The 12537-nt window shown below is 36.4% G+C and overlaps 1 protein-coding gene across 5 annotated transcripts; it reads left to right on the top strand.

Moving 5' to 3' along the window:
- Nucleotides 1-220: 220 nt before the first annotated feature.
- On the top strand, nucleotides 221-12050 carry LOC126369635 (organic cation transporter protein-like). Of its 5 annotated transcripts, none has more exons than XM_050014160.1 (4): nucleotides 232-361; nucleotides 493-670; nucleotides 9673-9784; nucleotides 10056-12050. In XM_050014160.1, exons 2-4 carry the CDS (start codon nucleotides 631-633, stop codon nucleotides 11539-11541), a joined length of 1638 nt encoding a protein of 545 aa, XP_049870117.1. In that variant the 5' UTR covers nucleotides 232-361; nucleotides 493-630; the 3' UTR covers nucleotides 11542-12050. The 5 variants fall into 5 exon arrangements, with proteins under 5 accessions (XP_049870116.1, XP_049870117.1, XP_049870113.1 ...); XM_050014156.1 differs by lacking the exons at nucleotides 232-361; nucleotides 493-670 and adding exons at nucleotides 3523-3666; nucleotides 4553-4628; XM_050014157.1 differs by lacking the exons at nucleotides 232-361; nucleotides 493-670 and adding exons at nucleotides 3526-3689; nucleotides 4553-4628.
- The last annotated feature ends 487 nt before the right edge of the window (nucleotides 12051-12537 follow it).

The raw sequence follows: 12537 nt of genomic DNA, 5'->3' as shown, positions 1-12537 counted from the left end.
GCCTTAAGTATATTAAAATTTCATATAAGTACGTTGACATATTCGCCGTCCGGCCAAGTAGTTTTCCGATCATTTATATGATATTGACATTTATAGGTTATTGCCATTTGCAGCAAATCTACAATAAGTCACATAAAAAAATACATATAGACGACTTGATATACTAAATGTGGCCCGTATAACCCATCTGCTTACCATAACCTGCTCATTTGCTAACACTTGGGTATTAGAAAAACTAGTCATTCCTATTATAATGAAAAAAATAATCAAACTCGGATCATAGAAAAAAACCGGAATAACGTATCTATTCTCGTATAGTATTAAAATAACACCCGCGAAGCTTACATTTTAAACCAGACGTGTAAGAAACGAACGTGAATTTTGATATTAATAATTATTTATTTAAATAATATGATAATAATAAATTAAATAATATAAGTAATTATTATATATCACAGTAAAATGTAACGTAATTTTTTTTTAACATTTTAGAATTGTAGTCCGGCCAAACGTTAAAAAAAAGTTATAAAATGTTGTGTTGGAAATAAAATAGAAAATAATCCCATTAAAGTTGTGGTATATATTTTATGCCAGTTTGAACTTTAAGTGTGGTGTATATTAAAGACTAAAATGAAAGACGATGGATTGGAAAGAATTATGAGGAAGTTGGGTAAGTATATTTTAAATTAAGGATTTTTTTTTATAATTTAACCTTCAAAAGAAGGAAAAGTATCAAATGAACAGCTTGAATAAATTTTTGCCACGGCCGAAAAAGATACACAGTATTTTGTTAAAGAAATAATAAAATATTACAAAAATAATTAAGTGTGGAAAATTTACTGTTTTGAGAGCTGTCAAATTTATCGGGGTGTATTTATGATGATGGTGCTTCTATGCTGTTCTGGGAGCAAATAAAAAACATAGAACGCGTTCAGCTGCTTCTCTTCCCGGGCATGTCGTAAAAACCGACAGAGGGATTGTGTCCTCTAACATGATGGACTAATGTTATGGGCGATAGGCTGATCCCTTATCACCATAAGGTTCATCATATCCATCTTTGGACTTCATATCAACAGTGGCTGCAAGTTGTCTTTGATTACTTGTGGCTCTGCCCACCCCATAAGGGATTACGGGCGTGAGTTTATGTATGTATGTATGTATGTATTTATGAAGAAAACGTAGTATAAAAATTCGTGATATATTGTGATCATATTGGGTTATAGATAACTTTAAATATAGCTGGTGAGGAGTCAGTGTATAAACGGTACCCTCTGCCTAGCCCTTCGGGGATACAGTTGTTCATAGTATAATAATCTTTTTCTTCTTTTATCGTGTGGGTTGTGAGGTAAATTACCAACCCCATCAGCCCTGGTGTCAGGGTTATTTTTGAGCCGCCAAAGCCAAACGCCCTGACATAGCTCATGTACTCGTAACGACTACATACTTACATCAGTAAGTAGTAACCGGGACCAACAGCTTAATTCGCCTTCCGAAGCACGGATCATTTTACTTTTTGGACAATCAGCCTGTAATGTCCTAACCAAACTAGGGATCACAAAGTGATTTTTATGATATGTCCCCACCGGAATTCGAACCCGGGACATTCCGGATCGTGAGCCCAACGCTCAGCCACTGGACCACTGAGGCCGTTAAGTATAATTCATTATACTGATTGCAGAGCCACATCGTGTCCTTGTGATGTACTATGATTGGTGATTACTTGGGATTGGACTTTGATGGCATTAAATACGACTATAAATGAAGCTTGTATTCATCAATACAGTGACACAGATAGAGCACATACATACGCCGAATTTCTGCAAAATTTATTAAGTACAGACAGATAGACGCAACACGCTTTTGTGTTTAGGTCTAGTGGTTTGAGCGTTGAGCTCACAATCCGGAGGTCCCGGGTTCAAATCCCGGCGGGGACATATCACAAAAATCTCTTTGTGATCCCTAGTTTGGTTAGAACAGGCTGATCACCTGATTGTCCGAAAGTAAGATGATCCGTGCTTCGGATGGCACGTTAAGCCGTTGTTCCCAGCTACTATTTACCGATTTAAGTAAGTAGTCGTTACATGAGCCATGTCAGGGGCCCTTGGTGGTTCAATAAGCCTGACGCCATGGTTGACGGGGTTGGTAATCTACAACCCACACGATAGAAGAAGATGAACATAGTTACACTTAGCAGGATCGTCAATTGTGACGTATTATTTTTAACAAACGTTTCATTTGCCTAAAACTACTGCAGCTTCTCACAACCTAAAGCTTTTGACGTTTGACTATTTTTAGTAAAAAAATAACAGCCGGTAAACGTGTATAAGTATTTGACAGCCAAGCAAAATCGAATTAAATGAGTAATTAAAACGATTGAACTTGGCTTGGTTCTCTTACACACGTATTTTTACTGGTAAAAAAAGTAAAGGGACAAGATAAATTTGAAATATCTTTAGCCGAGTTCTACGATATTTCAAGGACTGAGTAAAATTCTGAGTTTTTCTTAACTTTTTTGCCTAATTTAATCACAAATTAAATGGGAACATTTGCTGAAAAGAATTCCATTTACACAGTATACAGTGTGTTAGTGACACCGTACTAAATACTGAGGGGGGTGATTCAGGTCAGTGATTTTTTATCGCAAAAGTAAAGAAAATAATTTAAAAAGCACAAATCGTCATGAATTTCGCGACGGAAAATTCCACATGTTATTAACTCAGAATTATGAGCTGAATCATCTCCCTCAGTATTCGTTACGGTGTCACTAACAGCCTGTATATACTTAAAGTGCCTTTACTATATAGATTGATAGTTACTGATGTAAAATACTAATAGGTATAACTTTTGTTACCTATTATAAAATTTATGATTCACTTGTTTTTCTTGACTATTTCCTTATTATATAAAATATATATATTAATAATACACATACTAAGTATAGACAAAATAGGATAACATATTTACAAAATATATTTATCTACAACGGTCAAACTCAAGCAGAAAGCAGACCAAAATTCGTACGCGCCGTCCAGTTTACAATGTTATTATGGTGTTATAACCACTATTACAGAATAGATAAGATCGATATTTTTTGTTGAAACATTCCGATGGTGAAAATGTCTCCGAACAAAATGTCTCGGATGGCATCCGAACTTTTCAAATTAACAAATCAAAAATTGAACTTCTCAGTTCTGTAAAAATCATTATAAATCCATATTATAAAACTGAAAATTCTAACCGCGCCTGCGTTAAGGAAGAATTTTGATATGCTTTTAGTTAGTAATTTGAGGTCAGTAAACGGTTTAATGCTGCGGTCAAATTATGATCATAAGGAATGCGATAACCAAGCTTAAATAATAACTCAGATAGGTAGGTATAGCTTTACAGGTAGGCAATCCCATGGCAATGACGTCATCGGCCCACCAACAAGCGAGAAATAAGATACATATACAATCGACACCATAGAACGCATACTTGGGACATTCTGGGAACATGGCCATTTTTTGTATTATAACACGGTCACAGTAGCAAAGGCCACCGCCGCGTGCGCATCGCCAACTTTGCTTACAAATTATTTCGATTTTAGTCTCGGATATTGACTTGTGTTGTTTATAAAATAGTGATTTATTTTACCTCGTCCACACATTGTTCTCTCTGTTGTGAAAAGTGGGTGATATCGCATTTGGATTGTCAGTAAAGTAGGGCCAATTAATTGGTCACATTTTGACGTTTCCTTAACGTCGCGGTTATAAGGTTTAATTTTCCATGTCGGCTCCCGAGCATCACGAATCCTTACGTCAAATGTGATCTATTAAACTGTTATACCTTTTACCTAGATCAGTGAAATTTTGTGTTTTTTTTTAAGAAAATAACTGTCTTGATTGCTTTTATTCACAAAACTCAGTAATATAATCTGAAAAGTATGTTTTAGTTAGTAAGTTTTTTTTTTAATTCATAACTTGGATTCCATTTGTTTTAAATATACCGTTATGACTTGTAATTGAGACAATGTAAGCTATTTTACTAAAACATGAAACTAATTTGTTAATTATTATATCATAGCTGCCATGCAAAACTGTTTAAACAGTTTGTCTGCAGAAATAACTCTCTAATAATTACATGTATAATTGTATATGTAAGTAATATAAATTATTTATATCACAATATTGTGTATCACAATAATAAATTAAAATAACAATCAGAAACAAGAATAAGCAAGGTCACGACTCAAAAGGAATCGTTTTAAGTAATAAAAATAGTAAACAGTGCTATTATTTAAATAATAATGTAGGTGTGTGTTTAAATAATATCAACTAAATGATTCAACGATTACTTGCAATTTGATAATAAAAGCAATCGGTCGATTTCAAAGTTCTTATTAAAGTAATTTAGAAAGTGAAATTAAAAGTGAACATCGGAGCAATTCATCTAAAAAAAGCAATATTGCTATTTGACTTTTGTTTGCATTGCGCACTTACTTTCATAAACGCAAGCATGAAATAGCAATATTGCTTTTTTAAATAAATTGCGTCAATATGGCCTAACTCCCCAGTTCTTAAATTGTATGCCTAAAACCATAATAATGGATACAGAAGATGATGGATTGGAAAAACTGATGAAGACCCTTGGTGAGACCCCTTCCGCTTTGACTGATTTTAATAAAAAAGAGTATTGCCTGTTTCATTATTAAATGATCTCGTAATAATCAATGTTAGTAATAACAATAAAGACATAGAACAAAAATAATAATTTGTTCATAAATCTTATCAATATCTAACGCATTTTTTTTTTATTTATATCATTAAAGTATTACATAATTAGGTAAACCACTGATACCGTTAAACCACAATACGGTTTGTCTCGGTACCAGTCATTCTTACATCGAAGCAATGGGTTTCGACGCTTTAAGCCGAGGTTCGCGACCAACTGGGCACTAAAGCCTGTTGTTCTTTTTTTTTTGTTCTGCGCTCCCTGATTGTTCGGCCAAGTAGTGAATGCTATATGCGGCAAAATACAATAAGTCAATATAAATATAAACTGCCAATATGCGTACCTACGGTTGTACCTAATTACTTAATTTTATAATATTTACTTACATAAAGGCCCCGATTCCTGCAGACACCTCCTAATTTTACTTTAAGTTATACCTGTCATCTTCTTATTCGCCGAAAAGGAAAGAGACGAATGATTGACAGTCGTAAATTTTAGGAAGAATAAATGCATGAATAATCCGGGCGAATCAAAAAGGTATCTCGCTGGTATGCAAACTGTTTGACGTGTGCTGTCAACATAATTCTGTCCGGTTACTGGCCAATGTAATTTTTTTAGACGGTTGTTTTAGATTTGCGCTTAAAATTGACGTGTGTTCCATAAATTTTATGCTTGTCGATTACCCGTCCCTTTCTTTCTCGGCGGATAAGAAAATGACAGATATAACTTAAAATAAAATTAGATGGTGTTTACAGGAATTAGCACCAATATCTTATTATAATATAATTATAATAAGACACCTCGTGTCGCTTCTTTTATACTGTCGTGCCCTTGCAAGGCGTCACATGTAATTTTTTACTATATTTTTTTTATTATATCCACCTTATGTGTGTTTGTGACATGCAATAAATGAATATGAATACGTCCCACTGCTGGGGCACGTGCCTTCCCTATGGATGGATAGGAAGATCGGGCCTTAAACCACCACGGCCCAGTGCGGATTGGTGGTTACTAACGACTGTTAATGCAGCCGGGACCAACCAGCTTAACGTGCTTTCCGAAGCACGGAGGAGCTCGAGATGAAAACTTTTTTTTTGTGGTCACCCATCCTATGACCGGCCTTTGCGAAAGTTGCTTAACTTCAACAATCGCAGACCGAGCGCGTTTACCGCTGTGCCACCGAGCTCCTCATTTTTTATTACATCAAGGTACAATTACAACTTCCACCCATTATTATTCTGATCAAAATAAAGAGAAGCAATGTAGGTAACAACATCATTTTATACATAATGTGATCCAAATATCAAGCAACAATTAGGTAGTTTTATATATGATTCTACCATTACATTACATTTTTTAATAATTATGTACTCCAGCATCGAGAGAATAGGTAATTATCACGTTAAAAGTGATCAACGCCATCTATCGTGTGTTCAATTGGAAATTCCCTCATTGTAACGATTCATATTTTTTACGTGTAAGCCTCCCATAATACGGGCCAAGGCTCTCAGACGACGTCGTGAGCCGAGGTTCGCGCCCAACTGGGCAACCTCAAGCCTGTTGTCTTAAACGTTATATCGGGTGAGAACATTCAGTTAGTAGTTAATGCCATCTGCGGCAAATCTACAATAAGTTAATAAGTTAATATCCGTCGGGGGCTGCCTTTTCTATATGAAATTTCAACAGAAATTTAATCATACTCATAAGTGTATTTTATGTCGTCGTTAAACATCTACAATTCTTCAATAATTGTATTCACGTCACTAGAAAAACTTTAGCTGGGTTAATGGCAGCCCCCGACGGATATTCCTCGGTTATGTATTATGGTAAAATTATTATCGCTACATTTAAGTATATCTTCGAGAAACAGACACGTTAGGAAAAAACTGTAAACATCCATATTCATTGTTTAGGTACTTAAGTATATCTATTACCGATGTCTCGAGATATCAACTCTTTTTTAGAAAGTATTTTTAAGTCTAATATAATATTTCGTTACATAATAATTGGGTTAAGTCGGGGGTTTTGAGTTATTTTATTCTTTTTCGATGATATTTTTACCGTCGTGGGTTTTTCCAAAATTTTTAATTTTGCTTAATTTTATTTCAGACTTTTTAGAGAGCATATACGAATTATAATCTATATAATGTGTAGGTAAGATCTCGCAAAACAATAAGTGTGATTCATCCTACCACATAATATTAAGTCCCTTATTATATATTATACAGTTGCTTTCTGTTTAAAGTTACCTCTATAACACTCATCTGAGAACATGCACCAATCACCCACGAACTCATTCCTGAAATCCGCATTGAAATCAGACAATACGTTTTAATTTTAATAATATTGCAATATAAACGTTTCACACTAATATAGCAGCGCCTCCTAGTGAGTTAATATCATAAGACTTATCTTAGACCATGCACCATTCAACTACGAACCCATTGCTGAAAACCGCATTGAAATTGGACAATTCGTTTTAATATTATTGCAATACTATTTTTCACTAATATTGTAAGTAGCACCCTCTAGAAAGACGTAATTTTTATATTATTTGGGTACATGCAATAAGCTACCACGTACACATTGCCGAAAACAGAATTTATTGTAATCGGACATTTCGTTTTGATTATATTGCAACATTGTTTGCACTAATATTGTGGCACCCCCTAGTGAGTTACAGCCATGACACCTGTCTAAGAACATGAACTCATCAAACACAATCCCGTTATTGAAAACCGCTTCAAAATCGGATCATTAGTTTAAAAGATAGGTGGTAACATTACTTTGCACAAACGCACACACAAACATCTCTCACCCTAAACGCATATACCTGCTCCGTTCCGTCGTGGGTAATAAATGTAATTAAAATTATAGTAACCGTAATTAACAACACTTTGCTTTACTTAATAGTACCTGATTATTGAGTGATGGGTTCGACTTTATGAATTAAATGAGGATTAATTGGATGAATTTGATTCACTTGACCACACAATCCACGTGCCACTTATAGTCGATCTTGATTTTTCTTTAATCTTCGCCAATCACTTCGTATTATCTACAATTTATTGATTGTGATCTTCTCTGAAATCTGGCTCGAAGGACCATGAATATGCCTGATATGCCTTTTTACTGATTTTTAAGGGATTTAGGTAGCAATGAAACAGCACCGTGTTCGACGTAATTACGTGTAATCAATGGAACCGAAAAAAAAACGCCTGTCAGAAACAATTAACTAATAAAAACTATTGCAAATAAATTGCTATTATAAAATGAAGAGGCGTTTCGAATAATATTGACTCTAAACTCTAATATTGTGGCGCCCCCTAGTGAGTTACAGACATGACACCTGTCTAATAACATGAACTCATCAAACACAAACCCGTTATTGAAAACCGCATCAAAATCGGATTATTAGTTTAGAAGATAATTAATAACATTTCTTTGCACAAACGCACACACAAACATCTCTCACCCTAAACGCATATACCTGCTCCGTTCCGTCGTGGGTAAAAAAATATAAAAAGTCACAATCATGAACCAAATGCAGCCCAGGAAAAAGTAGGTTTCGGAAATGTTCAAAGTTGTGCCAAAACTTTTCTTATTCGGAGTATAGTTGTTATGCTTATAATACATATATGCTTATATGTCATTATTGTCTTTAATTATTATGCTTACGGTAGTTATGAGTTTCAAAATTATGCTTAAAAAGTTATGACAAATCAATACTATGTGTAACTAATAACAGGACAAGTAACATTATGCCATGGTACATTATTACATAAAAAAATATGCGTCAAAATAGAGAACCTAACTAACTAGCTAAAATTTTCCAAACAGAATTTAACCAATAGTTATCACAGTCAACAATCGTGCGCAAACGCATAAGAACGCTCGAATTCACTGAAACGCTTCTATTGCTATTTTTATTTTTATATGCTTACATGTGATGAAAATTGTTGTACTATTTATAAATAAAACATCTGGGTCATTGAAGTTGGATGATAATTCGTAATGCTTATAAATCCGTTTACTGTATCCATACACAATCCATTCGTAGACTTACATCATAGTGTGACACAATTCATGTTTGGATCATAGATAATCAATATCACGTGATACTCATCATCATCAGCCTTACGACGCCCACTGCTGGGCATAGGCCTCCCCCAAAGGGGAGGGGGGGGTTGTTTGGACCATAAGCCCACCGCGCTGGTCCAGTGCGTGTTGGTGCTTTCGTTGAACAGCAGGATGTACCGCGTGCAGGCGAGGTTGGCTTGGGCTCCGAAAGGTGTCATTTGGAGCCCCTTACATCCCCCACTCCGTGGTACTCAATATTCGATAACTCTATTGCCATTCCAATGTAGATACAGGTGTCATAAATAAGAATCATTATGGACCCTGGAGAGCACAGCATAAGTAGGAGACAGCAGATCGTAGTCTTAACTTAGCGCAAAATAAGTACATTAAATATTAAAGTTACCTATTGATCCATCACCATCGATAGTATTGCCTCCGTAGTTCAGTTTACTCTTCTTCTTCTATCGAGTGGGTTGTGAGGTGGATGACCAACCTCATCAACCCTGGTGTCAGGGTTATTGTTGAGCCGTCAAAGGCTCCTGACGTGACTCAAGTAATGGCTACGTACTTACATCAGTAAGTAAAACGGCCTTCGTGGTTCAGTGGTTGAGCGTTCTGCTCCGGAGGTCCCGGGTTCGAATCCAGGTGGGGACAAATCACTTTGTGATCCCTAGTTTGGTTAGGACATTGCAGGCTGATCATCTGATAGTACAGAAGTAAGTTAATCCGTGCTTCGGAAGGCACGTTAAGCCTCAAAAAATAAGAAGGAAAAATGTGGACGGCACCACAAGACACATACCGGATAAGCGGTTGCGGTAGCCCTCCCTGACCTCAAATAAATGTATTTTTCTTTTGTAACCATATAACATTTCAATCTTCCAGGAGAATATGGCCGGTACCAGAACTACCAGTTCCTGCTTCACGTGCTGTCAGCCGTGCCCACCAGCATTGCCATGCTGTCGCTGGTCACCATCGCTGCTGTTCCTGAACACAGGTGACCGTTTTACACCATCTTCAAAGTCCACAGAAACCATATAATTTATTGCTTTGATAAAAAAAAATCGTGTATGGGCTGATAATTATCATTATGATCATGATCAAATATAAAAATATTTATTTCTTTAACTTAAACGTTTCGATGCAATTTTGATTGGAACTTCCTTTTAAGTAAAAAAACTAGTGAGACTAGAAAGTATGGTAAATGTACTGTTTTAAGTATACATTAATAAGGACTATTGAAAACAATATTATAATTCTCTTTTCAGGTGTGCCATAGAAGGGGTGGACACCCTAAACTACACTGCGTCATGGAATTCTTCACTGGTGACAGAAAATATACCAACTAATGAATATGGGAAGCTTGAGTCTTGCAAAATATTTGGAGCGAACAACACTATACAAGAATGCAACTCCTGGGTATATGATACAAAATATTACCACTCGTCAAGAGGAATCGAATGGGATTTTGTCTGCAATCGACGATGGATGGGAGCCGCACCGCAAGCCATCTTCATGACAGGAGTGGTCCTAGGGTCACTAGTGCTTGGACCCTTATGCGATACCTTCGGAAGAAGAACCATATTTATATGGACAGCCCTATTTCAACTCATCACCGGAATCCTCAGCGCCTTCGCCACAGAATATTACACCTTCTTAACGATCAGGTTTCTTTACGGAATTTTCGGAATTAGCCCCTTCAAAGCTGGTTACGTGTTAATGATAGAACTGATTGGACCTCGTAAACGGACTTTTTGTGGTGCGTTATTCCAAATTTTATTTGGTGTAGGAGTAATGCTTTTAGGAGTTTGGGGATATGTAATCGACAACAGGTTTTATTTACAAATCGTTTATGCTTCGCATGCAGCGTTGCTTCTCCCACATTGGTTCCTTATGGACGAATCTCCAAGATGGCTGTGGGGGAAAGGCAGAGTTCGTGAAGCTGTCGCTATAGTTGATAAAGGACTAAGAATAAACCGATCGAAGGAAACAGTTGACACTCCACTTATAGTTTCACATTATAAAACATTATGTGACCCTTGCGTAAAGAGTTCTACTACTGGAATACTGGACCTATTCAGAACTCCAAACATGGCCAGGAAATCTGTAATAATATGTGGTTGCTGGTTAGCAGTATACGTCGTCTATTACGGTCTTGCTATCAACACTGGAAAGCTCAATGGGAATCCTTTTATAATCCTTTTCTTAAGTGGTTTCGTAGAATTACCTGGGTATATTATAGGCATGTATTTAGTGAGCATAATTGGCCACCGGGCGACTTTGAGCTCTACGATGTTATTAAGCGGAGTCGCTTGTTTAGTGATAGTACTTCTACCTCAAGCTTCGACCATGACCACAGTTGCAGCTATGATAGGCAAGTTTATAGCTTCAGGGTCGTTCGCTATTATTTATAAGTATTCAGCTGAATTGTTCCCAACAGTAGTACGTAGTTCTGGTGTCGGTTTTGGCACAATGTGTGGGAGTATATCAGCTGCGCTCACTCCTCTTATTACGCTGCTGGATACTTTCAAACCAGAAATTCCAACCATCATATTTGGTTTATCCGGACTTGTTTTTGGGTTATGCTGCATGCTTCTGCCTGAGACTCGTGGTAGAAAACTTCCTCAAACCCTGGAAGATGGAGAGCTATTCGGTCTAAATGATACCTGCTTCACAAGTTGTCGAAGACGTGGCAGTGATTATTCGGATTCTCCAGATTTCTTCGAGCCATTAAAAATTGATGGAAAGAAATAAGCTCACTAGAACATCATATGAGCCACATATTGATTCCAAAGTGGAAGATTTGCAGAGTTGAATGAAAAAGAAGATGGCTTATAAAAGAGAACAAAATGGCAATGATGTGAAGATGGAAAGAGATGGTTGTATTTCCTGTAATAACAGAGTGCTGTCGCATGTCGTAAATCAGTGTTTCGATATTTCAAGCTCTTTTTAAGTCTCAGAGCCCTATCTCACAAAGACACCATGCTCGCGCTACCAGCAGGAAATTGATCGGGCTTCAACGGTTTGGTTGCGGCAAGTTGGCCCAACTACGGTGCCCCAGTGAGATAGGGTCCTTAATGAATATTTGAATGAGCTGATCGATTCTCTTTTATCACAACCAATTAACAACAATTCAAAAGATACGCTAGAAATACTTTATTTCAAAATAAATAAAGTATTATATTTTCCTCAAACAACTTCAATAAATTCTTTTTGCATTTTATTAATATTTTTTCATTTAATAAATATTTTTTATTACTTAAGTCACCAGTTTTATTGCCGTGTTTAAAATAGCTCTACAGTAATCATTGCCCTTGGTCTTTTTATATCACCATAACATTTTAATCATTGCTATATTCAAAAACAGTAAACTCATGCGCGATATATTTATGTAGATCTGATGATTATTTATTAAACTGTTCGGCCGCATTTAAAATTTAAAGATTTTAAGGTCAAGATATTATATGAATTATAGCGCCGCGTAAGCTCGGCGTTCGGCAGCTGGGCAACGCTGGCGTCGCGTCGCCGCGACGTCGACGTCGTGTGGACGTTGCGCGGACGCTGGCACGACGATGAGAGGCGCTAGTATGGGGGTCTCTTAAGTACTACAGCTTCGGCTTTGGAATGTATTATCCAATTAGGTACTATAGTAACATTTTATACATGAATGGTGTTACCTTTAGCTGAACAGAAGAAGCAACAAGAAAAGAAATAAACTCACACCTATAATCTCTAGTAGGATGGGCAGAG

Source organism: Pectinophora gossypiella, chromosome 9 (genome assembly GCF_024362695.1).
Source record: "Pectinophora gossypiella chromosome 9, ilPecGoss1.1, whole genome shotgun sequence".
Taxonomy (NCBI): domain Eukaryota; kingdom Metazoa; phylum Arthropoda; class Insecta; order Lepidoptera; family Gelechiidae; genus Pectinophora; species Pectinophora gossypiella.
Note: the sequence above shows the minus strand (reverse complement) of the source record. Positions and strands in the feature narration are given on the sequence as shown.

Bases quoted from the DNA above. Each gene is read 5' to 3' on its own strand.
- LOC126369635 (XM_050014156.1), top strand. From the start codon at position 4,565: ATGCCTAAAACCATAATAATGGATACAGAAGATGATGGATTGGAAAAA. The intron at 4,629-9,672 runs GTGAGACCCCTT...TCAATCTTCCAG, and splicing joins AAAACTGATGAAGACCCTTG to GAGAATATGGCCGGTACCAG. The intron at 9,785-10,055 runs GTGACCGTTTTA...TTCTCTTTTCAG, and splicing joins GCTGCTGTTCCTGAACACAG to GTGTGCCATAGAAGGGGTGG.